The sequence below is a fragment of the Peromyscus maniculatus genome, chromosome 7 (assembly GCF_049852395.1).
Source record: "Peromyscus maniculatus bairdii isolate BWxNUB_F1_BW_parent chromosome 7, HU_Pman_BW_mat_3.1, whole genome shotgun sequence".
NCBI classification, from domain to species: domain Eukaryota; kingdom Metazoa; phylum Chordata; class Mammalia; order Rodentia; family Cricetidae; genus Peromyscus; species Peromyscus maniculatus.
Window position 1 is genome coordinate 85,980,668 of NC_134858.1, and position 27,914 is coordinate 86,008,581.

General features: G+C 43.7%; 2 protein-coding genes across 2 annotated transcripts; both read right to left on the minus strand.

Annotated features, from left to right (window-relative positions):
• Window positions 1–14: 14 nt before the first annotated feature.
• On the minus strand, window positions 15–27,886 carry LOC107400450 (glutathione S-transferase A2-like). The gene is made up of 7 exons (XM_076576803.1): window positions 27,862–27,886; window positions 10,865–10,974; window positions 7,962–8,013; window positions 5,186–5,318; window positions 3,241–3,382; window positions 1,042–1,173; window positions 15–250 (listed from the first exon to the last, which is right to left on the minus strand). The coding sequence occupies exons 2-7, from the start codon at window positions 10,949–10,951 to the stop codon at window positions 128–130; spliced, it is 669 nt and encodes a 222-aa protein (XP_076432918.1). The 5' UTR covers window positions 10,952–10,974; window positions 27,862–27,886; the 3' UTR covers window positions 15–127.
• LOC102908144 (glutathione S-transferase alpha-1-like) lies at window positions 14,312–25,198 on the minus strand. Its single transcript, XM_076576804.1, has 8 exons — window positions 25,056–25,198; window positions 24,785–24,894; window positions 21,481–21,532; window positions 20,519–20,651; window positions 18,526–18,647; window positions 18,358–18,395; window positions 16,201–16,332; window positions 14,312–15,412 (listed from the first exon to the last, which is right to left on the minus strand). The coding sequence occupies exons 2-8, from the start codon at window positions 24,869–24,871 to the stop codon at window positions 15,290–15,292; spliced, it is 687 nt and encodes a 228-aa protein (XP_076432919.1). The 5' UTR covers window positions 24,872–24,894; window positions 25,056–25,198; the 3' UTR covers window positions 14,312–15,289.
• Window positions 27,887–27,914: the final 28 nt, after the last annotated feature.

Consider the following 27,914-nt stretch of genomic DNA (forward strand, 5'->3'; position numbering starts at 1 on the left):
TTGAACACATGCCATACATATATCCATTGTTTATGTTCATTTTCTCAAACACCAGGATGAACAATTGCTGTTTATTATTTCAAAACCCCAGAGACTGGTGTCTGTGGGCTCTCTCAATGCAGCTTTCCTAGAACTTGAAAATCTTCCTAGCCTCTTCGATTTGTTTGGCATCAAGGGGAGGCTTTCTCTGGCTGCCAGGCTGTAGGAACTTCTTCACATTGGGCAGGCTGCTGAGTCTGCTCTTCAGGGCCTGTAATCCAGAAAACACAGCCTGAGAGTCAGAATGGCTTATGTGGACAATCCAAAAAACTCTGAGCCCCTCCCAGAACGTGACCAACTGCATCCTTACAACAGCTCCAGTGTAGACATGAGAAAAATGATAAAACCATTAGCTGAATCCACAGTTCACAATAACCCAACTAAAGACCTCCTTTGACATCCACTTACCTCCTCCTCTGGTCCCTGACACACCCTATGGTCTGGTTTTGTGGTGCAGAGCACAGAGCACTGTGTCTCTCAGGCGTGAAAACAGAGACTACCAAAGACAACTGAAGACATGAAAAACTGAGTTGGAAATGGACACAGAAAATCTCAGTCTAACTAGGAGCAAGTAACAGCCAGTTTTCACCCCTGGAGATAAGGTTGGGATAACTGGGGGATGGAAGATGTCATGGTGGGTGTTGTAGAGAGGGAAGCACAGTGTTGAGTAGTCAGAGCTGAGGAAGGCGATCAGCATGACAGAGACCTGCTGAGACACTGAGTGTGCAAAGACAGGACACTTGAGATGAAGATGAAGGCCAGAAGCATCCTGCAAAAAACAGGGGTCCAGGGAAACTCTTGCATCTTTCTCATGACAAAAGGCAAAATATTCTTCTTGGGGTACCAGCCTTCAGTCTCCATACACAAAAGATAATTTTCTTGCCTGAAACCAGGGTCTAGTAACTCAGTTTGGAGGCCAAGGATGGGGCCTCAGTAGCCCCCAGGCCACCATTATATTCTCATAGGCATGTGTGTGCGGCTGCCTCTCTGAGGTGATCTCACCTTCAGCAGGGGGAAAGGGGCCAGAAGGCTGGAGTCAAGCTCTTCAATATAGAGGAGAAGTTCCAGCAGGTGAATGTCCACCCTGGTCAGCCTGTTGCCAACAAGGTAGTCTTGTCCATGGCTCTTCAACACCTGCAGAATTAAAGGAGACAGGTTATGAACATAGAGTTGGGCAGGGACCACTGACTTTTCCCAAGTCCCCCATGGGATGCTCTGCCTTTGCCTGGCAGGGATAGAGGTGCAGACACTTCTCTAGGCCTGTGATGTAAGAGGGAGAGGGAGAAGTCAGGCAGGCAACCTCCTCTTTAAAGTTCAGGTCACCTTTCTCTCTCATTGCCAGTTCCTATGGCCTTCACACCACCCACCCTTCTGTACATTTTCCACCTGTGGTAAGGATTAGCCCTGGCACATCTTGTTTCTTCCTTTTATTTTAAGCTGACAGGACACTGGAATGTCAGGACTTTCCTCTCCCTGTCCTCTGTTCAATCTCTCTTGGGCAGAGACTCCACCTGCAGGGAGCATCAGTCACAGAGAACATCCCTTGTCTGCATTCTCCTGTCTGCTCTCCTTGGGTCTCTGGAATCTGAAGTACACCTGACTGAACTACAGCACATCCTCCCCTTTACAGCATTGGCTCTGACTCCCATCCTTCACTGGACTCCCATCCTTCACTGTGCCATGATTGATATGCTGAATTGCACAGGGTGAACTGAGTTGGAGTCTGTAAGTAACATTGTACTGATAACACATGAATGTTGACAGATGAGCATGCCAACACCATGCGGTGCTAATCTTGCTATCTGAGTGGCAGCTATGTATTTATTTATCATTGATGTCAACATTTCTGGTTGTGTGAAGACTGGATAATAATACTATCTTAGTTACATTCATATGGCATTTACTTAAATATCCCAGCAATATGAAAATCACAGATAACTGCAAGGAAAATCACTTCTTAAATCATGATCTACAAGTAAAGAACTATAAACGGTTTTGTGGTCAACTTATCACTCTGTACATGTCTACAGAGAAAAATATAATTAGCACATCCAAAAACAAAAGGAAGCCAGGCACAGTGGCACACACATATAAACCCAGCACTCAAGAGGCTGAGGCAGGTGGATCTTTGTGAGCTCAAGGCCAGTCCACATAGAGAGTTCCCGAAGAGCCAGAGCTGCATAATAGAGAGATCCTGTTTTGTTTTGTTTTGTTTTGTTTTAAAAAGGAAAAATGAAGAAAAACTTAAAATACAAAAGGCAGCATCAAATGTTCTCAGGAACATCAAATGTGCTCATTGTGTGCATGGAGGTTATGAATCTCGTACGCCATGTGCTGTAAGCTGTGATGGCTGGACATTATATTCTAGGAGACAGTGCCTTGACTCTAGAGGGCTGTGTGAGGACCTGATGGTCCTAAAACTCTCCCACAGAGCAGAGACATCAGTTACTGAACTTTCAGTGAAAGGATGAAAATTAAGGTGATGCTTTGTAACATGGGGGTCACAGTCAAGTCTCTCCTGAATGTGCAGGATGCCCATATCCTCTAGGATCATAGCTCTGTTCTTACCTTTTACTTGACAGAAAATCAAGCATTATGAAGTGTTCTTGATCTTCCTCCAAAGAGAAGCCCTGACTAAGGGAGGCACTCCATGTCACTGACACACCTTCATTTGCTGAGTGTGCATGGCTCTTCCTCCAAGCCTGGCACTGAGACCCCAATTCTGGCAGGTCAATTTTCCTTAAATCACTTCATCAGCCTTCTCCTTTCAACCCTCCATCCCTGTCCTTGTTCAGGCACTTCCCCTCTGTCTTTGAAGTACTATCATATTCTCCTGACAGCCAGTCACTCTCTGCCTCCCTGTGTGATGTGACAGAATATTTTTCCATCTGTGTGTTTCTTGAGTTTGCTCTGACATTGAAGCCTGTTGTGTTCTGCAGGATCTGGGTCCATCCTGGTGTGGCTCAGCTTTTCCAGATCAAGTTCTGGTTGTGGCCATGAACCCTGTTGCATACTGCCCCCTAGACTGGCATGACCATGCAGGGCTCCTTCACAGGCCGTTTTCCACAGTGCCCTGTGGGGCAGGGGGCTGCACAGAGAGGCTCATGGAAGGTCAGCACTGCAGCAACCTTTCTCTCCCAGACTCTACCTTTCTCCTGTCCTTGGAACTCAGTGTCCCCTGACTTCAAAGAGCCCACTTACTTTTTCAAAGGCAGGCAAGTACCGGTTTTTGGTCCTGTCTTTTATCATGGAAATCTTGGCATCTTTCTGGTCCGGGGGACATATTATCAGTTGCATGATCATTTCAGTCAGATCTACAATACCCTCTGTGTACATGTCAATCCTGAAAGACAAAATTATCCAAATGGTCAAGGGTTTTCAGGGATTCACTATTTTACATTTTAATCTAAAACCCTGAGAAATTTACACTGAAATGTGTTTGCAAGCTTATTCGCCTCTAGTGGGTTATTATCTTTTATATTTAACAGATTTAACTTTCCTTCTAGGATATCCTGTCAGTTCAGATACATTTTTAGAATTTTTTTTCCACACATGGCCCATCCCAAGGACAAAGAGCATCACTAGCATTCCAGAAGATAACCATCAAAGCCTACAGCTCTCTCTCTCTCTCTCTCTCTCTCTCTCTCTCTCTCTCTCTCTCTCTCTCTCTCTGACATAATTTGTTCCAAACAACCCTGCTGAGATTCTCAGAGCTAACAAGCTGCCTCCCATGTAAGCTCAACACAGAGCCCTGGTTCAAGCACCAGATGCATCTCTGTGCATCTCTCCTTCTGCTGCACGGTCCAGAGTCATTCTTGGTCACTGTTAGAATTTCTCCATGTAGAACATCTGTATGTCCTCCACACAGTGCTGCTGGATTCTGGCCTTGTTACCTTTTGTCAATACTTGTCTATTTCTTTATTCAGTTGACTCACAGCACAGCACAGGACACGTGTGTTCTCTTGTTTATACTGTATTTCACAAGGTGCTTTTGGAAAAGAGTTTCACTGTCACATTTTCACATACTACCGTTGCTGGCCCCCAGAAAGGTGGTATTCTGTGTTTCCATGCATCTGTAGCGGTTTAAGCATGTTAACATCCTCCAGTGTTAGAGGAGGTTGATCCTCACTCCCTTCAAACCTCTAATCCCGCCCCTTTGGCAGCTGCTCCAGAAGGTGCTGACCTACTTCCTTCTTTTCCACGGGGAGGACAGGAACGTTTCCTATGGAATGAACCATGGAGCATGTGCCCTGGTGTCTGCCTACTTTACATAATGCAGTGTCCACACTTGACCTTTGTTCTCCTCCTCTTAGCACTTCAGGTATTTTCATTGCAAAATTATGTTTTGCTCCTCTTTCCTCTATTATTGAATATCTGGGCTGAGTCCACCATGAGAAAATTATAAATAATGTTGAAGGTTTATTTCTATACAAGCACTATTGAAGCCCAGTCTCTCTATCCATGGACATATGTTTCCCACACTAGTGTTGCTGGCTAGGACCACATTTAGCTCTCTGAGCAACTGCAATACTCATACACAGTGGTTTATGAATGAATGAATATGTCACAGCATCATGGGTCCCATAATGGGTGGTATAGTCAGCCTGGTTGCTTTAGTTCTGAATTAAATGCTTCAGGTAATCTTGGTCCATGGGAACTGGTCTATCTAAGGCTCATTGAGTTGACCAGTCCATAGAACTGGTTGGCAATTCAGGTCTTGCTCTGCACTTTTCCTACTCCTGGGATGTGGGAAGCAGCTCCTTCCCCCTTCCTTGCCTAGGACTCCTCCTCTAGCCTCAAGTCCTGAGTCCTTTGTCCTAAGCTGTTGGCTGAGGTCCAGTCACTGAAGCCTGGAGCACCTGGAGTCCTGATTCCACCATGTTCAGGGTCCTTGGAACATCATGTTTGCAACTCTGTCCCCCAAGCTGAGCTGGCATCATCATCCTCTGCTGCAGTCACACTCACCTGAACCCACACCAGCTGCTCTTCCCTCTCTTCTGTCTACTCTTATATACTTGGACTAAGTGTTTATATCAAGAGCCAGCCTGCTAAAAGACTCAAAGCCTGACACATTTTTGCTCATTGATGGAGACACCAATTTCTTCCTTTGTTTCCCTTTGGAGTAACAACAGAAAATGTACCGTACAGGGCCCTCTCCTTCACGTCCTTGCCATAGAGGTTGTATTTGGTGGCAATGTAGTTGAGAATTGCTCTGGTCTGCACCATTATCATCCCGTCAATCTCCACCATGGGCACTTGCTCAAACATCAATTTCCCATCTTTGAAAAAAGAAAGGAAAGAGGTCTATGAAGTGTTCAAGTCTCACTTCTCAGGAATAGAAAAGTTGTATTGAAATGTCTTATCATGTAAAGGAAAGATAAATGATTGGCAGCCAGTCTTTAATTAAAATCCCATTTACTTTAGCTCCTGCTTCCTCTTTGTCTCATAATCTTCTATTGGCTTTTGAGCTTTGCTCATTCACCGTTATTTACTATCCAGATACATATTATATCTCTCATGCATGTTTTTATGTTCAGTTCTTGTCTCCGGATACATTTGAGAAGTTAGGAGGGACAGCAGAGGGCCACTCTTGCGGGCCGCAGAAATATATCATAAGAACTCAGCTGGTTATGGCAAAGTCACTACCTGGAGGGATCAGGGAATTCCTCCAGAGGAAGCCAAATCCCAAGGAGTTTTTGGTGTTACTTGGCTTGTTATATATCAGCTGTATTCTGTTATGAAAATCATGTGTGCCTTCATAGTTTTCCCAGTTGACTTTCCCCTAAGAAGGACTAACAGTGTAGACTGATCACTCTCTGGACATACACATTCCAGGTATTTGGAGAACAGCCTCAGGAAAGGCTTTCTCTGGAACCAGTTATATCCCTTAGCCACTTTCAAGGACTACAGGAAACACCACCCAGGTGGACGCCCAACTGCCAAAGACTAACAATGATAACAGCCCACCTGAAAGTCTCCTGACTTAAATTCCACAAGGAGACACCACCCAGGGGGGCGCCCAACTTCCAAGGACTAACAAGTGATAGCAGCCCATGTACAAGTCTCCTGACTTACAGTAAATTCACAAGAGGACGCTGCCTAGGCCAGGTGGACACTAAGTAATAGTTTTACACAATTTAGCTTAGGCCCTCCTTTCTTACAGCCTTACTAACTTTATAGACCTCTAACTACTTACCTAACCACTTCTAGGAATATTTAGATAAACTTCTGTGCTAACAGCTATGCTCAGCCAGAACTCCCAGTTCAAGCCTCCCTGTAATTATCATTATTGGTAGCATCTGGCCAGGTCCATCACCGGATGGAGGAAAGTACCTTATCAGAGATACCTCTGTACTCTCTAAGAACAGACTTAAGCATCCAGGCTACCTGTTTGAGAAGGCCTGGTGGATGTGCAAATTAAGCCTTACTTCCTCTTTTCCCAAACCTTACCTCCAGTTCCAGATCTCCCTTTAACTATCACCAGAGGCATCTAGCTGTACACAGGTTGCCTAGAGATTGAGCACACTTTTCCCCACCCTGCAGTAAACGGCAGACAGCTTGAACAGATAGGAGCCACAGGAAAAAAGAAGACAGTTTTATTTTCTCCCATTGACCTAGCAACTTATAGATTTTTAACATCCTTTACCAAACACATTTAAGGTTATAGTTGTGCACGTAAGATCCCTCTTCTTAGATGTTACCCATATTTAGCCTTATTCATTAGTCACTTCCCCTTTGGGTCACAAATGGTAATTAACAACTAGTGCCCCTCTTTGTAATTCTTATCAACCCTCCATTTGATCCTGATATCGGACAATCACTGCCTGAGGAAGTTCAGGCTGAGTGTCCTGGGTGGAGGGGAAGATTGTGATTTTGGGGAGATATATAACTGTAAAGCAGAGGACAGGGGAAGAGAGAAGAGAGAAGAGAATGGAAGAACGAGATGGGTAAGAACTTGAGAGGAACAAACTGAGATGGGGAAGAAGTAGATTGAAGGGCTACAGGAGAGTACTAGAGGAACGAGATGGAAGATGAGGAAGAGCCAGATGAGAGAGAAGGAGACGGGAGAGGAGATGATATGGGAAGGAACAAGATGGATGAGAACCTAGAAGGGGCAGAACTAGATGAAGGAATTAAGATAGAACATAGAGGGGACAGTAGATAAATATAGAGAAATCAGGCAAGAAAGGAGCTAGGCATGAGAACAGAACTGAAGCTGTGTATAAAGGATGTTATGCCAGAGGAATTAAAGCAAGTGGACTATAGAACTCGGTGTGCTGAGATTATATTTCCTGAAAATAGTTCTCGCCGTTAGTAGTTCTCTCTCCTGAGCCCCTGGGATGTATAATATTAAGGCTGGTCCCTCTAATATTATACAAGAGGCCACCATGCAAATAGAGCTATGTAGGGAGTTTGGAAGTCTAGTTATCTTCAAGACATAAGGTGTACGACAGTTTCCTGTGTAGTGAGCTACTGATTCCTCCAGGCTGTATTTGTGGGGTGATAGCAACTCATCAGTAACCTGAATGAAAATGCTCAAGAAAATTATCCCACCTGTTTGTCCACCCATGATTTAATCAATGGCCATGTTCCTCTGTAGTTATTGGGCAACATGGGTGAAGAAAATGATGGTAGAAGTGAATGAAAGTGAGCCTGAATGAAATAGCTCAGTCTGATGCAGAAATAGTAAGAAAACATTTATTTACCTGTCACCAGACACATGTTTGCAGAAACTAACTTCCTCTCTCTTATCATTGTTTCCATTTTCAGAGCACTCAAGGAAACCCGCCACCTACATCTTATCACTCTGCCATTTTTGACTATTCCTACCCACCACCCACTACCCACCACCCACCACCATCACCATCTGGTAAACCTTCAACTAGGGACCACATTGAAGACATATGGATACTTGGTGTTACCTTTTCTTAACTTTTCCAAGTCTTCTGGACGTTCTATAAACTTCTCTTCAAACTGAAGACAGAAAAAGTAAAAGTAAATGCAGTTTCATTAGCTGATTCTGTGTTGTTGTAGACTTTTGAACTTGAGTGGTCTGTGTCTGGTAATATATCTGCAGAAGTTAAAACTTGGAGTAGACATGAAGGCGTCTGGACCTGGCCACTTGCAAATTCAGATTAGATCCATCAACAACAGGGTGTTGACCATGACAAAGCTGTTCATTCTTGTAGTGTTCCTCCTCCCTGACCCCACCATGTCCCTGCTTACGTCCTAAGAAGAGAGTGATCTCATGGGAGGACCAGCACTTGGAAATGGACTGTTGAGGTTTTGAACTCTCAGGAAAGCCTGTTAACTTCAGTGATAACAGAATAGAACTTTCCGTGTCTTCATTATGGCACATGGTATGGTCCGGAATACATAGTTTTTTTTTTTTTTTTTTTTATTTTCGTCAGGATTTAGTTTTACAAATTTTGAATGTATGTGTGTGTGTGTGTTGGGGGGGAGCGGTCTTATGCATGTGAAAACACCCATCTCAGTGGTCAGAGATCATGGAAGCCAGAGATTATGATTCAGTTGGATATGGGGTAATAAACAGTTTTAACTGTCATATATGGATGCTGGGAACCATAGTACATTGTATGTGCAATAAGAACTCAAAACAACCAAGCTATTACTCTAGGCCCACATCAAACTTGCTTACATTGTGGGGCTGTTATTGTATTTTTTAAATAGTTATTTGTTTTATGTATACGTATTAATATATTTTTGTGTGAGGATACACATACGCAATGAAAACCCACTCTGGATCCAAACCCGTGTGGCTTAATCTTTAGTCACCCAGCCCCCTCTCCAGCCCTCTAGAGTAATAAACCACTCCCTTCCTTTCACAGTTTAAAGAAACTTTTCAATCATGAAGGTTGAAAATCAGCTTCTACCTTGCTTGGCGAGGCAGTTTGCTGATGACTCCATAACCGCCCGGACTGAACTGATGGAATGAAATGTGAGTGTCAAGAACGTGCACAGCTTTCAGAGAGCTGCACAGAGTGCTGACGTCATCACAGAGGGCGGCTGAAATGTGAGGGGGTTGGTGGGTGTGAGGGTGATGAGGTCAATGGGCGGCCTGTAGGCACATTGAGTCTGGAAAATGTGAGCCAGGGTCTCTAATAGCCCCTGCCCACTGGCTTCTCAGTCACTCTGGGACATTGAACAGGAAGGGTTCTATGCAGATGCCCCACCCCCTCCTCCTGTGCTGAATCAGCAGTCCAGTGGCTTAGAACATATCCCTGAGCTGCCAAGCTGGCATAAGACACTGGCACACAATTATTGAATTATTTAAAGCAATCCTCTTGGACTGGCACTAGTGTGTCTCGGTTCTTATGGAACCCTTCATTCAGAAAGGATCCAGCTGAATCCCTATTCCTTTAGGAATGGATGTGTGATTCCATGGCTGAGGTAAACATGTTGCCTTGACACTGAGGGAAGACACAAAAGCAGCCTTCACTGGATACCACTTCATCCTTCTAGCCTCCTGAGGACAAGATCTCAGGAAGTGCCCCTGACTTCCTCTCAGGAAATGCCAACTTCTGAGCTGCCCTGATGTGAACTGGGAAGTGTTTTTCCCAGTGACACCTCTAGAGGGCAGCACTAAAGCCTACCAGAACTTTCTGCTCTACAACTGGAAAGGAAAACATTGAACCTCAGAATGTTGCTTCCACACCTCACTTGGGCCACTCACACACTTATCTGAAAGCTCATAGACATGGGGGCCACCTGAGGATGGGGCCTCTGTTTTATTCACCACCTCTACCCTCTCGACCAGGCCTGTGCATGGCATTTGATGGTCTCTACAAACTGATTACTGAGTATTGATCAGTTTTGACAGGCAGGCTGTTACTGCCTTCTGTGTCAGGTTTCCCATTTGTGGTGCATATTTTTAATTTATTTCTATCAAGCTTCTCTTGTATAGTTTACCACTATTAACATGTTTTTCTATTATAGGAGAGTAAAGGGAGGCAGTGTAAGTGCCCATGGAGACCAGAGGCACGGGAACCCTCTGAGGCTAGGGTAACAGGCGGTTGTGAGCAGCCCGTGTGGGTCCTCTGCAAGAACAGTATTGGATTTTGACACTGAGCCATCACTTCAGTCTCCTGTGCAAAGAGCCTTCATCCATCATCACCATCTCCAACAACCACCAGCTAAAGTCACCCTGTTCCCCTCTGTGCCCATCTTCTCTGTGACTCTGACCTTAATGTCAGAGCTGAGGTGTCACACGTCCCTGTCACAAACACCTCACCAGGAATCTCCAAATGTAAGGACTCTTTTTCCCCCTTTGGTTTTTTGGAGAAAGGATTTCTCCTTGAAACAGCCCTGACTGTCCTGGAACTCATTCTGTAAAGCAGGCTGGCACAAACTCACAGAGGTCTGCCTGCCTCTGCCTCCTGAGTATTGAGATTAAGCAGGTGCCACCACCACCCTGCATAAGAACACTTTTTAAAAGTATTTAGGTGTCACACCTAAAATCACAATATCTTAACGTAATCTGTAATAATCAAGTAGTATGGCCTAATAGCCAATATTCAAGTTTCTATTTCTATATCTCCTTTTCCACCTTGATTCAACTCAAATAAGCAAGTAACCAAATAATTATTTGTTTTTTTTCTATTGAAAACATCTTTTAATGTGAATGTGTTCTTTGATAGAGACAATAATAAGATTTTCATTTGTTCAAATCAATCTATTTTCTTCTCATTACCATTTTTTTTGTGGCTTTGGTGTCCACATTCTATGATGAGAACCAGGGAAGGGAAGCTCTTTTATCAGTAAGAGTACAGCCGGTCTGGTTCCAGAAGCATAATGCACAACCTACCTCCACCCCTGCTGCAGCCAGCAGCCACCTGATGCATTCCATTCGGCCCCGGCCATTGAAGTAGTGAAGTACAGGCTTCCCGGCCATGGCAGCAACTGTGGTGTCACTGACTGTGAAGGAAAAGCAAAGAGGTCAATGCCAGGGAGACTGTGCTTTGAGATGTGAGTAATAACACAACACTGGAGGAGGGAAGTCTGCCTTCTTCATGGGCAGCTTCCAGGGGACCCAGGGTTGTTGACTAATTTTTCACCAACAGTGACCACAAACCTGAATGTCACCAAAAGACAGATGAAGCAGCTAAAGAGAAAACGTGGACACCGAAGTTCTGTTTGGATCTTTGAGATGACTAAGCAGATAAAAACCAAATTCACAGATCTTGGCACTAGAAAAAGAAGAATACATTAAAGGTATAATAATATATTCAATAGAATCATAGGAGAAAAGTTTGCCAAACTCAGAGATACATAATCTGGACTCAAGAGACACAGAGAACACCAAATGGACAAAATTAGAAAAGAATTTCCAAGTCGATTAGTTAAAGAACTAAACATAGAGAACAAGGAAAACATTCGACATTGCATGAATCAAGTATTAACTCACAATACAAAGGTAACCATGTGAGAATCACAACAGATTTTCAATCTTACAAGAAAGAATATCATGAAATTCAGAAAACCTTAAGAACATACTTTAAAATCTCTGTACCAATAAATGGAAAAATTTAAAATAAATGGATGAATTTCTAAATGCATGTGATGTGGCACAATTAAGCTAAGAAGAAAAGTATTTAAACTGATTCAGAACCATTAACAAGATTGAAGCAGTATTAAAAAAAGTCTCCTACCTAAAATATGCCCAGAAGCAGATGGATTCACAGCAGAAGTCTACCAGAACTTAGAGAAGAATTGACACTTACATTACCCAAACTGTTCCATGAAATGGAAGGAAGAAAGGTTTCCAAGCTCATTTTATGATGCAGTATTACCCTGACACCAAAACCCAGATGAAGACACCAGCAGTCAACAAGGGCTCCTCTCTCCTCACACTGTCACCAGACATTTTCTTACGTTTATTAATGGACATCTAAGTGTGCACACGTGTGTGTGTCACAGTGCATCTATAAAGGTCAGAGGACAGCTTAGTGGAGTTGATTCTCTCCTTCCACTGTGTGGAAAGAAGGATTTAAATTGGTAGGTTTGGCAGACGGTGCCTTTCCCCAGTGAGTCATCTTGTGACACCCTCACCAGTCCTTGTTGTGGTTTTTTAAAATTTAATTAAAATATAATTACATCATTCTCCACTCTTTCCCCCTTACTGTCCGTCCAGTGTCCACCCCTCCCAACTTCTCTCCCAAATTCACAGCCTCCTTTTCTTTAATCACTGTTACATACACATATAAACAAATAAACAGGAATACAGCCTGCTGAATCTGTTTAGTGTTGCCCACATGTATGTGGATCCAATCAAGGGACTCATCCCCGAGAAAGCCAAATTCTCTCTCTCTCAACAGTTGTTAATTGCTTATGGCTCTTTATTTATGGGTGTCGCCCATAAGATTTCCTCCATCTATATTGGGATGACAGCTGGTGTTAGGATTGCTCATGTCCCAGGATGTGGTCTATTTAGAGAAATTTCCATGACCTAGAATGTATAGTCTATGGTGTGTATGTGGAATATTTTGTAGATTTCTGAGAAGCCCGTTTGATGCATGACATTCATTTCTCATTTTTAGTTTATTTTTGTCAAGAAGATCTGTCTATTGGAGCAAATAGAGTATAGAAAGCCCCTTCTATTGGTGGACCGTCATTGTTCTGTGTCTTTAATTAAGTAGTACCTTTTTTGTAAAAATTTGTCCATCAGAGTTTGGGGTCCCCACAACATGAAGAAATGTGTTAAATGACCACAGCGATGGGAAGTTTGAGGACCATTCTTCTATGATCTTGTTGAAGCTATTGTCTATGCTATTGGCCTGGGATTCTTCTCTGTCACCTGTGCCTATATTTAAGAGTTAGAATGTTCATGGTGTCCTACATTTCCTGGATGTTTCTTTATATATTTTTAATTTCATATTCTTTGTGTGATCTCTCCCCTCTACTTTATCTTTGAGGACTAATACAGTTTCTTTTTTTTTTCTTTTTTTCTTTTTTTTGGTTTTTCGAGATAGGGTTTCTCTACTTAGCTTTGCGCCTTTCCTGAAGCTTACTTGGTAGCCCAGGCTGGCCTCGAACTCTTATTCTTGACCCATCCTCTATGTAAGACATTCCCCTGAGTTTTCTAATTGGATCATTAAGTTTTTCAATTCTGCCTTCATTTCAGCTTGAGTTCTCTAAATATTTCTCTCTACTGAATCTGTTTTCCAAATCCTGGGTTGTTTTCATTATGGCCATCATGTCTGTGATTTGTTGGACATCACCAAGCATTTATTTTCTTCTTTTGATTTCATTAAGCTGTTTCTTTGATTCTTCTCTAACCACTCAGAATCCTTTGATGAAATTTGTGAGTTCTCTTTCAGATCTGTGTTCTGGGGTTCATTCTCACTGGAGAGCATGTTGTAGTTCTGCTGGATTTGGCTTGGGAAAGATAGTGCCTTTATCATTCATATTGCTTGTATTGTTCTCCATGAGAACTGGGTATGTAGACTTTTGTTGGTTCTGTGTCTGATGTGGACACAGCAGTCTGGCATAGAGCACAGGATTTTAGGAATGGCTGGGATTGGGAGTTGGGTACAGTCAGAAGGGATGGATTCAGGTTGTAGTGGGGTTTTGGGTATGGGAGTCTCTGCAACCACCACAGACAAAACAACAACAATCCATGGGAGGGAAGAAAGTAGTCTGACTCTGAGTAGTTTATTTAAGCACAGCAAAATTAGTTGAAAAATTCCTGTCCATAAACTATATCCTGTAGACACAATAAAACTTAAGACATGACTATACCAGAATTATTTATAAGGTACATGTTACATCTTCCATAAAGATGGATTCTATAGATTGACAGCTCATGATGAAGATCTGGTAGAGGATCTAGTGTAGTCTTTGATACTAAGATAGCTCAAAGGTCACCAGGCTCTTAGCCCTATTCATTCCCAGACCCTTGGAAGGGAAAGAGTTAATACATCATTCTCTTTGATAGGACAATCCTATGTGTTTAGCATTCCTAGTTCCCCTAGTGCTTTTCTGTGACCACAAGGATCTCTGTGTCTCCCACAGTTGAGGGGAGAACCTGGACTTGTGTGTAAGATGTGCATCCTGGCCTGAGCTAGAGGTTGACGACAGTGTAAGTGGAGCTCAGCAGGGCAATGGGTGTGGAGCCCAGGCTGGATCAGAGGAAGGGAGGGTATGCCGAGAGTAGGATTAGACAGATCCACCAGGCTAGACCTCAACACAAGATATTCAGGACAGGACTGGACCTAAAGATTTGAGGTTGCAATGAAAAGATGAAATCATCAGATTCCAGTGGGGAAAGCCAGAATTTATTTATCATTTATTTATTCATTTGACACAGGCATCACTATTCTGTAGCTCTAGCTGTCCTGGAAGTTACTATGTAGACCAGGCTGGCCTTGAACTCACAGAGATGCATGTAGCTCTGCTTCCCAAGTGCTGGGATTAAACGCATGTGCCCCCACACCTGGATAAAGACAGAAACTTTTCAAAGATATTTTCTGTTATTGTTATTGTGCTTGAATGTATATTTTCTGCTCTGTTTTTACTTATAAAATAATTTTTTAATTTTTATTTTACATGTCGAGGTGTTTTGACTACATATATGTATGTATCTCACAGGTGAACAGTGACCCCAGAGGTCTGAAGATGACATCAGGTTCTTTGGAGCTGAAGAGTTATGAGATGTGAGAGCTATGGTTGTTAGATGTCATGGAGATGCTGGGCACCTAACCTGGTCCTCTCCAAGAAAAACCAGTGCGTGTAACTTGTGAGCCTGTGCTCCAGATTCACCCTCACTATTTTAAATATTTAATTTTGTTGTCTCTGGTATTTTGTCTTTCTTTAAAATATCTTTACACTAGTTATCCAATTCCTTCTCCCGTAATTGCACTCTTTTTTTAGACCTTAAATTTTGTCTTTATTTTTTATTCTATTTTTTCATTTTTATTTCTTTGTCTTGTAATTAATGTTACCTTTAAATTTTGTGGCACATTCTACAACAATGTTAGTCACTTCTTTTCTATTGACAGTGTTCTTTTTAGTTAGTTTTACCTCATTTGTACAACCTTTGCTCTTATTTGTAATGATTATTATTTGCCTTCTTAGAATGTGATCCTGCAATCCCAGGTCAACAATTTGAACACATGCCATACATATATCCCTTGTTCATGTTCATTTTCTCAAATACCAGGATGAACAATTGCTGTTTATCATTTAAAAACCCCAGAGACTGGTGTCTGTGGGCTCTCTCAATGCAGCTATCCTAGAACTTGAAAATCTTCCTAGCCTCTTCGATTTGTTTGGCATCAATGGGAAGATTTCTCTGGCTGCCAGGCTGTAGGAACTTCTTCACATTGGGCAGGCTGCTGAGTCTGCTCTTCAGGGCCTGTAATCCAGAAAACACAGCCTGAGACTCAGAATGGCTTATGTGGACAATCCAAAAAACTCTGAGCCCCTCCCAGAATATGACCAACTGCATCCTTACAACAGCTCCAGTGTAGACAGGAGAAATATGATACGACCATGAGCTGAAAACACAGTTCACAATAACCTGCCTAAGACCTCCTTTGACACCCACTTACCTTCTCCCCTGGTCTCTGACACACCCTATGATCTGGTTTTGTGGTGCAGAGCACAGAACACCTTGTCTCTCAGGTGTGAAAGCAGAGACTACCAAAGAAAACTGAAGACATGAAAAAACTGAGTTGGAAATGGACACAGAAAATCTCAGTCTAACCAGGAACAAGCAACAGCCAGTTTTCACACCTGGAGATAAGGATGGGGTCACTAGGGGATGGAGGACGGCATGGTGGGGGTTGTGGAGAGGGAAGCACAGTGTTGAGTAGTCAGAGCTGAGAAAAGGGATCAGCATGACAGAGACCTACTCAGACACTGAGTGTACAAAGACAGGACACTTGAGATGAAGATGAAGGCCAGAAGCATCCTCCAAAAAACAGGGGTCCAGGGAAACTCTTGCATCTTTCTCATGAAAAAGGCAAAATATTCTGGGGTTACCAGCCTCCAATCTCCATACACAAAAGATAATTTTCATGCCTGAAACCAGGGTCTAGAAGCTCAGTTTGAAGGCCTGAGGATGGGCCCTAGGAAGACCACAGGCCATTATTATCTTCTCAGAGGCATGTGTGTGTGGCTGCCTCTCTGAGGTGATCTCACCTTCAGCAGGGGGAAAGGGACCAGAAGGCTGGAGTCAAGTTCTTCAATATAGAGGAGAAGTTCCAGCAGGTGAATGTCCACCCTGGTCAGCCTGTTGCCAACAAGGTAGTCTTGTCCATGGCTCTTCAACACCTGCAGAATTAAAGGAGACAGATTATGAACATAGAGTTGGGCAGGGACCACTGACTTTTCCCAAGTCCCCCATGGGATGCTCTGCCTTTGCCTGGCAGGGATAGATGTGCAGACACTTCTCTAGGCCTGTGATGTAAGAGGGAGAGGGAGAAGTCAGGCAGGCAACCTCCTCCTTAAAGTTCAGGTGACCTTTCTCTGCCATTGCCAGTTCCTATGGCCTTCACACCACCCACCCTTCTGTACATTTTCCACCTGTGGTAAGGATTAGCCCTGACACATCTTGTTCTTCCTCTTATTTTAAGCTGACAGGACACTGGAATGTCAGGACTTTCCTCTGCCTGTCCTCTGTTCAATCTCTCTTGGGCAGAGGCTCCGCCTGCAGGGAGCATCAGTCACAGAGAACATCCCGTGTCTGCATTCTCCTGTCTGCTCTCCTCAGGTCTCTGGGATCTGAAGTACACCCAACTGAACTACAGCACATCCTCCCCTTTACAGCATTGGCTCTGACTCCCATCCTTCACTGTGTCATGATTGACATGCTGAATTGCGCAAGGTGACCTGAGTTGGAGTCTGTAACATTGTACTGATAACACGTGAATGTTGACAGATGAGCAAACCGACATCATATGGTTTTAATCTTGTTATCTGATTGGTAGCTACATATTTATTTAACATTGATTTCAACATTTCTGGTTGTGTGAATATTGGACATTAATACTGTCTTAGTTACATTCATATGGCATTTACTTAAATATCCCAGCAATATGAAAATCACAGATAACCACAAGGAAAAGCCATTCTTTCGTCATGAGCTACAAGTGAAGAACTATAAAGGCATTGTGATCACCTTCTCACACTGTACATGTCTACAGAGAAAAATATAATTAGCACATCCAAAAACAAAAGGAAGCCAGGCACAGTGGCACACACACATAATCCCAGCACTCAAGGGGCTGAGGCAGGTGGATCTCTGTGAGCTCAAGGCCAGTCCACATAGACAGTTCCCGAAAAGCCAGAGCTACATAATAGAGAAACCCTGTTTAAAATTTAAAAAAAAAAAAGGAAAAATGAAGAAAAACTTAAAATACAAAAGGCAGCATCAAATGTTCTCAGTACATAGTTCATCGTGAACATGGAGGTTATGAATCGCATATGCCATGTGCAGTAAGCTGTGATGGCTGGACATTATGTTCTATGAGACAGGGCCTTGATTTTAGAGGGCTGTGTGAGGACTTGAAGGCTCTAAAACTCTCCCACAGAGCAGAGACAGCCATGAATGGACTTTCAGTTAAAGGATGAAAAAAAGGTGATGCTTTGTAACATGGGGGTCAAAGTCAGGTCTTTCAGGAATGTCCAGGATGCACTTATCCTCTAGGATCATAGCTCTGTTCTTATCTTTTACTTGACAGAAGATAAATAGTTCTGAGGTGTTCTTGATCTTTCTCCAAAGAGAAGCCTTGACTAAGAGAGGCACTCCATGTCACTGACACACCTTCATTTGCTGAGTGTGCATGGCTCTTCCTCCAAGCCTGGTATCTGTGACCCCAATTCAGCCAGATCAGTTTTTGTTAACATCACTTCATCAGCCTCCTCCTCTCCACCCTCCATCCCTGTCCTTGTTAGGCACTTCCCCTCTGTCTTTGAAGCACTATCATATTCTCCTGACAGCCAGTCACTCTCTGTCTCCCTGTGTGATGTGACAGAATATTTTCCCATCTGTGTTTTTCTTGAGTTTGCTCTGGCATTGAAGCCTGTTGTGTTCTGCAGGATCTGGGTCCATCCTGGTGTGGCTCAGCTTTCCCAGATCAAGTTCTGGTTGTGGCCACGAACCCTGTTGAATACTGACCCCTAGACTGACCATGCAGGGCTCCTTCACAGGCCATTTTTCCACAGTGCCCTGTGGGGCAGGGGGCTGCACAGAGAGGCTCATGGAAGGTCAGCACTGCAGCAACCTTTCTCTCCCAGACTCTACCTTTCTCCTGTCCTTGAATCTCAGTGTCCCCTGACTTCAAAGAGCCCACTTACGTTTTCAAAGGCAGGCAAGTACCGGTTTTTGGTCCTGTCTTTTTTTTGTTGTTGTTGTTGTTTGTTTGTTTCCTGGAACTCACTTGGTAGCCCAGGCTGGCCTCGAACTCACAGAGATCCGCCTGCCTCTGCCTCCCGAGTGCTGGGATTAAAGGCGTGCGCCACCACCGCCCGGCTTGGTCCTGTCTTTTATCATGGAAATCTTGGCTTCCTTTTGGTCCGGGGGACATGTAACCCGTTGCCAAATCATGTCAATCAGATCTACAATGCCCTCTGTATACATGTCAATCCTGAAAGACAAAATTGTCCAAATGGTCAGGGTTTTCTGGGATTCACTATTTTACATTTTAATCTAAAAACCTGAGAAATTTACACTGAAATGTGTTTGCAAGCTTATTCACCTCTAGTGGGTTATTATCTTTATATTTAACACATTTAACTTTCCTTCTAGGATATCCTGTCAGTTCAGATACACTTTTAGAATTTTTTTTTTACACTCATGGCCCATCCCAAGGACAAAGAGCATCACTGGCATTCCAGAAGATAACCATCAAATTCTACAGCTATCTCTCTGTCTCTCTGTCTCTGTCTCTGTCTCTCTCTCTCTTTCACTCTGTCCTTCTCTCTCTCTTCCCTTGTTTTAAACTCTCTCTGACAAAATATGTTCTTAACAACCCTGTTGAGATTCTTAGAGCTAACACTCTGACTCCCATGTAAGCTCAACATAGAGCCCTGGTTGAAGCACCAGATGCATCTCTGTGCATCTCTCCTTCTGCTGCATGGTCCAGAGTCATTCTTGGTCAGTCTTAGAGGTTCTCCAGTCTTTTCTGATGAAGAACATCTGCATGTCCTCCACACACTGCTCCTAGACTCTGGCCTTGTTAACTTTTGTCAAGACTGGTCTATTTCTTTATTCAGTTGACCCACAGCACAGCAAAGGACACATGTGTTCCCTTCTTTAAACTGTATTTCACACAGCTCTTTTGGAAAAGAGTTTCATTGTCACATTTTCACATGCTACCATTGCTGGCCCCCAGAAAGGTGGTATTCTGTGTTTCCATGAATCTGTAGCGGTCTAAGCATGTTAACATCCTCCAGTGTTAGAGGAGGTTGATCCTCACTCCCTTCAAACCTCTAATCCCGCCCCTGTGGCAGCTGCTCCAGAAGGTGCTGACCCACTTCCTTCTTTTCCATGGGGAGGACAGGAACGTTTCCTATGGAATGAACCATGGAGCATGTGCCCTGGTGTCTCCTTCTTTATATAATACAGTGTCCACACTTGACCTTTGTTCTGCGTCCCTCAGCACTTCAGATATTTTCATGGCTAAAATTATAAGTTTTGCTCCTCTTTCTTCTATTACTGAATATCTGGGCTGAGTCTACCATGAGAAAATTACAAATAATGTTGTTAGGTGTATTTCTATACAAGCACTATTAAAGTGCTTCTCTTTACTATTAAAGCCGAGTCTCTCTTTTCATGGACATATGTTTCCAACACTAGTGTTTCTGGCTAGCACCACATTTAGCTCTCTGAGCAACTCAAATACTCATACACAGTGGTTTATGAATGAAGGATTTTGTCATATTACAATGAGTCCCAGCATGGGTGGTACATTCAGCCTGGTTGCTTTAGTTCTGAATTAAATGCTTCAGGTAATCTAGGTCCTTGAGAACCGGTCTGTCTAAGGCTCATTGAGTTGACCAGTCCATAGAACTGGCTGGCAATTCAGGTCTTGCTCTGCACTATTCCTACTCCTGGGATGTGGAAAGCAGCCTCTTCCTCCTTCCCTTCCTAGGACTCCTCCTCTAGCCTCAAGTCCTGTGTCCTTTGTCCTAAGCTGTTGGCTGAGGTCCAGTCTCTGAAGACTTGAGCACCTGGAATCCTGATTCCACCATGCTCAGGGTCCATGGACCATCAACTTTGCAACTCTGTCCCCATGCTCTGATGGCAACATCATCCTCTGCTGCAGTCACACTCACCTGAACCCACCCCAGCTGCTCCTCCCTCTCCTCCATGGACTCCTCCATACTTGGACTAAGTGTTTATATCAAGAGCCAGCCTGCTCCTAGAATCAAAGCCTGCCACCCTCTTGCTCATTGGTGGAGACACCAATTCCTTCCTTTGTTTCCCCTTGGAGTAATAACAGGAAATGTACCGTACAGGGCTCTCTCCTTCACGTCCTTGCCATAGAGGTCGTATTTGGTGGCAATGTAGTTGAGAATGGCTCTGGTCTGCACCAGTATCATTCCGTCAATCTCCACCATGGGCACCTGGTCAAACATCAGGTTCCCATCTTTGAAAGAAGAAAGGAAAGAGGTCTGTGAAGTGTTCAAGTCTCACTTCTCAGGAACAGAAAAGTTGTATTGAAATGTCCAATCATGCAAAGGAAAGATAAATGATTGGCAGCCAGTCTTTAATTAAAATCCCTTTTACTTTTATCTCCGGCTTTCTCTTTGTTCATAATCTTCTGTTGGCTTTTGAGCTTCGCTCATTCACTGTTATTTCCTATCCAGATTCATATTATATCTCTCATGCATGTTTTTATGTTCAGTTCTTGTCTCCGGATACATTTGAGAGTTAGGAGGGACAGCAGAGGGCCATCATGCAAATAGAGCTATGTAGGGAGTTTGGAAATCTAGTTATCTTCAAGACATAAGGTGTATGACAGTTTCCTTTGTAGTGAGCCACTGATTCCTCCAGGCTGTATTTATGGGGTGATAGTAACTCATCAGTAGGTATAATGAAAATGCTCAAGAAAATTATCCCTGCTCTTTGTCCACCCACGATTTAATCAATGGCCATGTACCTCTGTGGTTATTGGGCATTGTGGGTGAAGAAAACGAAGGTAGAATTGAATGAAAGTGAGCCTGAATGAAATAGCTCAGTCTGATGCAGAAATAGTAAGAAAACATTTATTTACCGGTCACCAGACAAATGTTTGCTGTAACTAACTTCCTCTCTCTTATCATTGTTTCCATTTTCAGAGCACTCAAGGAAACCCACCACCTACATCATATCACTCTGCCATTCTTGACTATTCCAACCCACCACCCACCACCATCACCATCTGGTAAACCTTTTACTAGGCACCACATTGAAGACATATGGATACTTAGTGTTACCTTTTCTTAACTTTTCCAAGTCTTCTGGACATTCTATAAACTTCTCTTCAAACTGAAGACAGAAAAAGTAAATGCATTTTCATTAGCTCATTCTGTGTTGTTGTAGACTTTTGAACTTGAGTGGTCTGTGCCTGGTAGTACATCTGCAGAAGTTAAAACTTGCTGTAGACACGAAAACATCTGAACCTGGCCACTTGCAAATTCAGATTAGATCCATCAACAACAGGGTGATGAACATAACGAAACTGCTCATTCTTTTTTTTTTTGTTTTTTTTTTTTGTTTTTTGTTTTGTTTTTTTCAAGACAGGGTTTTTCTGTGTAGCTTTGTGCCTTTCCTGGAGCTCACTTGGTAACCCAGGCTGGCCTCGAACTCACAGAGATCCGCCTGCCTCTGCCTCCCAAGAGCTGGGATTAAAGGCGTGCGCCACCAATGCCCAACCAGCTGTTCATTCTTGTAGTGTTCCTCCTCCCTGACCCCACTATGTTCCTGCTTATGTCCTAAGAGTAGAGTGATCTCACTGAAGGACCAGCACTGAGAAATGGACTGTTGAGTGTTTGAACTCTCAGCAAAGCCTGTTAACTTCAGTGATAACAGAATAGAACTTTCTGGGTCTTCATTATGGAACATGGTATGACCCACAATACCTGGTTGTTTTTTTTTTTATTCAGGATTTAGTTTTACAAATTTTAAATGTGTGTTTGTGTGTGGGGGGTATGCATGTGAAAACACCCATCTCAGAGGTTAGAGATGCTGGAAGCCAGAGGTTATGATTCAGTTTGATATGGGGTGGTAAACAGTTTTAACTGTCATATGTGGATGCTGGGAATCCTAGTACATTGTATGTGCAACAAGAATTCAAAACAACCAAACCATTACTCTAGGCCCACATCAAACTTGCTTATATTTTGGGGCTGTTATTATATTTTTTAGATAGTTATTTGTTTTATGTATACATATTAATTTATTTTTGTGTGAGGATACACATACCCAATGAAAACCCACTCTGGATCTGAACCCATGAGGCTTAGTTTTTAGTCACCTTGCCCTCTCTCCTGCCCTCTAGAGTAATAAGCCACTCTCTTCTTTTCTCAGTTTAAAGAAACTTTTCAATCATGAAAAGCTGAAAATCAGCTTTTTCCTTGCTTGGTGAAGCAGTTTGTGGATGATTCCATAACCGCCCGGACTGAACTGACGGGAATGAAATGTGAGTGTGGACAACTTCCACAGCTTTCAAGTGCTGCACAGAATGCTGACGTCATCAGGGAGGGCATCTGAACTTATATGGTGTTGGTAGGTGTGAGGGTGATGAGGTCAATGGGCGGCCTGTGGGCACATTGAGTCTGGAAGGTGTGAGCCAGGGTCTCTAATAGCCTCTGCCCACTGCCTTCTCAGTCACTCTGGGACACAGAACAGGAAGGCTTCTATGCAAATGCCCCACCCCCTCCTCCTGTGATGAATCAGCAGTCCAGTGGCTTAGAACATAACCCTGAGCCGCAAAGCTGGCATAAGACACTGGCACCCAATTATTGAATTATTTAAAGCAATCCTCTTGGACTGGCACTAGTGTGTCTCGGTTCTTATGCACCGTTTCATTCAGAAAGGATCCAGCTGAAGCCCTCCCTATTCTTTTAGGAATGGATGTGTGATTCCATGGCTGAGGTAAACATGTTGCCTTGACACTGAGGGAAGACACCAAAGCAGCCTTCACTGGACACCACTTCATCCTTCAAGCCTCCTGAGGACAAGATCTCAGGAAGTGTCCTTGACTTCCTCTCAGGAAATGCCAACTTCTGAGCTGCCCTATGTGAACTGGGAAGGGTTTTTCCCAGTGACACCTCTAGAGGGCAGCACTAAAGCCTACCAGAACTTTCTGCTCTACAACTGGAAAGGAAAACATTGAACCTCAGAATGTTGCTTCCACACCTCACTGGGGCCACTCACACACTTAGCTGAAAGCTCATAGACATGGGGGCCACCTGAGGATGGGGCCTCTGTTTTATTCACCACCTTTACCCTCCCGACCAGGCCTCTTCCTGGCATTTGATGGTCTCTACAAACTGATTACTGAGTATTGATCAGTTTTGACAGGCAGGCTGTTACTGCCTTCTGTGTCAGGTTTCCCATTTGTGGTGCATATTTTTAATTTAATTCCATCAAGCTTCTCTTGTATAGTTTACCACTGTTAACATTTTTCTATTATTAGGAGTGTAGAGGGAGACAGTGTAGGTGCCCATGGAGACCAGAGGCACGGGAACCCTCTGAGGCTAGGGTAACAGGCGGTTGTGAGCAGCCCGTGTGGGTCCTCTGCAAGAACAGTATTGGATTTTGACACTGAGCCATCACTTCAGTCTCCTGTCCCCTCTAAACCATTTTTATCATGGAAATTCCTGGGTCTCTGCTGTAAAACTGCACACAAGGTGCAAAGAGCCTCCATCTGTCAATCACCATCTCCAACAACCACCAGCTAAAGTCACCCCGTTCCCCTCTGTGCCCATCTTCTCTGTGACTCTGACCTTAATGTCAGAGCTGAGGTGTCACATGTCCCTGTCACAAACACCTCACCAGGAATCTCCAAATGTAAGGACTCTTTTTCCCCCTTTGGTTTTTGGAGAAAGGATTTCTCCTTGAAACAGCCCTGACTGTCCTGGAACTCATTCTGTAAAGTAGGCTGGCACAAACTCACAGAGGTCTGTCTGTCTCTGCCTCCTGAGTACTGAGATTAAGCAGGTGCCACCACCACCCTGCATAAGAACACTTTTTAAAAGATTTTAGGTGTTAGCCGGGCGGTGGTGGCGCATGCCTTTAGTCCCTGCACTCGGGAGGCAGAGCCAGGCAGATCTCTGTGAGTTCGAGGCCAGCCTGGGCTACCAAGTGAGTTCCAGGAAAGGTGCAAAGCTACACAGAGAAACCCTGTCTCCAAAAACCAAAAGAAAAAAAAAAGAATTTAGGTGTCACACTTAAAATCACAATATCTTAACGTAATCTGTAATAATCAAGTAGTATGGCCTAATAGCCAATATTCACGTTTCTATTCCAATATCTCCTTTTCTACCTTGATTTAACTCAAATAAGCAAGTAACCAAATAATTATTATTTTTTGTATTGAAAACATCTTTTAATATGAGTGTGTTCTTTGATAGAGAGCATAATAAGATTTTCATTTGTTCAAATCAATCCATCTCTTCTCATTATCATTTTTGTGGGGTTGGTGTCCACATTCTATGATGAGAACCAGGGAAGGGAAGCTCTTTTATCAGTAAGAGTACAGCCGGTCTGGTTCCAGAAGCACAATGCACAACCTACCTCCACCCCTGCTGCAGCCAGCAGCCACCTGATATATTCCATTCGGCCCCGGGAATTGAAGTAGTGGAGCACTGGCTTCCCAGCCATGGCAGCAACTGTGGTTTCACTGACTGTGAAGGAAAAGCAAAGAGGTCAATGCCAGGGAGACTGTGCTCTGGGATGTGAGTAATAACACAACACTGGAGGAGGGAAGTCTGCCTTCTTCATGGGCAGCTTCCAGGGGGCGCAGGAGGGCCTTGTTGACTAATTTCTCACCATCAGTGACTACAACCTGCAATTGCACCAAACAGGTCTCAGCTGGCCATGTGCCTTTGTTGTGGCGATGTTGTGAGACCCCTGAGGAAGACCACCACAGAGCCAATATCCGATGCAAAACACAAAGGTGTTTATTGATAACAAACAAGCCAAGGCTTGGTCCATGTCCAACACTCAACACAGCAGGTGGAGGAGGATGGCCCTGAGCTCTCAGGATGAGGGGTTTTTAAAGGGAAAAACTGCAAACAGGATGGTACAAGCCTTGCCCTCATATGGTTGGTTGAGGGTTTGTAACCTTTGAATTTACTGCACTTATTATTTTGAGGGAAGGCCTGGAGAAGTCCCCGGCATTGTCCTTGAGCTGCCATGGAGGCTGGCTGGCCAAGCACATTCGCATTGACCCATGCAAGTAGCTCTAGGTTGTTGAGGGGTCCCAGACAGTAAACAAATGGCTGAACCTTGAACAAGTCAGAGTATGTACAGAAAGGGAGCTACTGCAAGGACTATGTATTTTGTTTATGGCCCTCCCAGAAACTGCTTGATTAAGTCTCGGGAAACTGAAATTGACCCCAATCTCTGAGAGAACACTGAACGGCCTGTCAAGGGGTTGGCTTGGTTCTTTCACCTTCTCTTTGAGGACATAAACGGAGCAGCCCTGATCCTCTAGTAATAAAGGACTGGGATTCTGTTGACCTTGGGTAGCAGAGCCATCACAGAGGGATGAGACAAAGTTCCTCCCCAGTCCTTTGGTCCCTGGGCTGCTCAGTTCAGAAGATGTCGATGGCTTTGTGTCAACTTGGCTGTGTCAAACCCTAGTTCTCCCAGAAGAATGGCTCGTCTCTAGGTTGCAGTTCTGTTTCCCACTGAACACTGGACCCTGCTCTGTGTTCACAAGAGAACCATTGATGCAGTAACACCATGTAATGAGCAGTTGTTCATTGGACCTTCACTTCATCACCACAAAGTTATTGGTGAGGAGCTGTCCCTGTCACACGTTTGCAGGAGAGAGGATTTCCATATAGTTCCATGCTGAGGAGACCCTGAGAGTGCAGCTCAGTTCCTGCACAGTGAGCAGATGTGCTTAGTCCCTGCTGCTCAGGGGCTGGAAAGTCAACATCATGGGTCATGGGTAGTGTCTTTAACTTGTGATATAATAGGAAATTTCAGTGTCTGCCTTTAACTAGGTACTGTGTGTGTGTGTGTGTGTGTGTGTGTGTGTGTGTGTGTGTGTGTGTCTGTCTGTCTGTCTGTCTGTTGGTGCACATGGGTGCAGTGACTGCAAAGGCCAGAAGAAGACACCATATCCTCTAGAGCTGGTGGGCTCCGTCTACTGGGTCAGTATCACAAGGCCTCAGCAACATTCTTACCCCTCAGATGTCGGCCTCCCTGCTCTCAGTTTACACTCGCTTCTCATGGGCACCTAACAGTGTTCTCAGGTACTTGATAGCAATCTGTTCTTTTCTGTGTGTGCTTTTCTTTGTTTATTCCATGAGCTGTAGTTTGCTCTGCACAGGTTCTGTACTGGGGACCTCACAGGGACCCTGAGATTCTGACGCTTTCAAAGACTTTCATCCTATCTTCCTTGGGTTGCAGCCTTTCCTCAGCATCACTTGCCTTGCAGCCATATGGTGACTTACACCTTAAAAACGACATCTCTGCTGAGCTGTGTGGCTCTCTCTCATTAACCTCCCAGTTTTAGAACTGCACGTGCTAAGATTCTGCTAGCCTTCTCCATATTCATGAGGAATGCTTTGAACCTTAGCATAGGATTGGCCACATAAGTGCTTAGTGTCAGAGTTTGTATTTAACCTCATTCTTCTACAGACTCATTTTTTCCTGCCATGTGTTCTTACAGAATTTTAAACTGTTTTCTGGTCTCCCATTCATTCCCTCTACAGACATCTGTGATCACAGAGAAAATAAGTAGACAACTTCTCCCTGGTATATGATGGAGTCCTCAGATCTCCCAGGGATCAATAGTTAGTCACACTTTTCTTTTCCATTTGCTTTCTTTTTCTTACCATTTAATAACAGAGGTTGTGTTGGTCAATTAAATATTCAGATAAAGTAACAAATCCTAAGTATGAAACCTTCTATTCTGCTATTTAAACAGAATTATCAATGCAATTAGAATCCACACGAGAGAAACAAATGTGGTAGAAACCCAACTGGGGAAGTGCTTTGGGAGGGTGGCTGGGAGAGTCTGGGTAAATAAAAATTCTCACCTGGGAGGAATCTGCAAGTTCTCTGTGAGATTGGCACATGCAATTCAAGAGAAGAACGCTATTGATCTTAGGTTTCCCTGAGAGGACAATCCAGGTCTACTCCTCACTATCCTGAATCCCATAATTTAGAGGCCCTTGCAAATACATTAAACCCCACCCTTTGGCTCAGTGACTGAAGGGGAGGAGGAGAGAGAAGGAAACAGACAAAGAAGCAGAAGGAGAAAAAGGAGGAGTAGGAGATGAGGGAAGGAACAGAATGAGAAGAATGAAGACCACCATGAAGAAGGAAGGAGAAGAAGGAGGAGCAATGGAGGAGGGTAGGGGTGGAGGGTGATGGACAAAGGAAGAGGAGGAAAAGAGAAGGAGAAATAGCTCCTCAACAAAATAATTCATATGAACTAGAAATCAAACACAGGTAAAAATTGAGGAGGTGAGAAGTGAATATGATCAAAGTATATAACATACATGAGTGGAAATTACAAAATAAAACCAGCTGTTCTATACAATTAATGCATAATAAATAACCCCCTGAAAAGCTATTTTCCAGTGATGTAGACATGAGAACATTTCACACAGGTTATAAAAGAGCGAACTGACCTATTGAGAGTCCAGGCTTCCTCTCCACTCACCTTAGCAACTCCTGCTCCAGA

Bases quoted from the DNA above. Each gene is read 5' to 3' on its own strand.
- LOC107400450 (XM_076576803.1), bottom strand. From the start codon at position 10,951: ATGGCCGGGAAGCCTGTACTTCACTACTTCAATGGCCGGGGCCGAATG. The intron at 8,014-10,864 runs GTAGGTTGTGCA...TTCTGTCTTCAG, and splicing joins TGGCTGCAGCAGGGGTGGAG to TTTGAAGAGAAGTTTATAGA. The intron at 251-1,041 runs GTGAGATCACCT...TCTGGATTACAG, and splicing joins CCCCTTTCCCCCTGCTGAAG to GCCCTGAAGAGCAGACTCAG.
- LOC102908144 (XM_076576804.1), bottom strand. From the start codon at position 24,871: ATGGCTGGGAAGCCAGTGCTCCACTACTTCAATTCCCGGGGCCGAATG. The intron at 18,648-20,518 runs GTACGGTACATT...TTTGTCTTTCAG, and splicing joins GACGTGAAGGAGAGAGCCCT to GATTGACATGTATACAGAGG. The intron at 15,413-16,200 runs GTGAGATCACCT...TCTGGATTACAG, and splicing joins TCCCTTTCCCCCTGCTGAAG to GCCCTGAAGAGCAGACTCAG.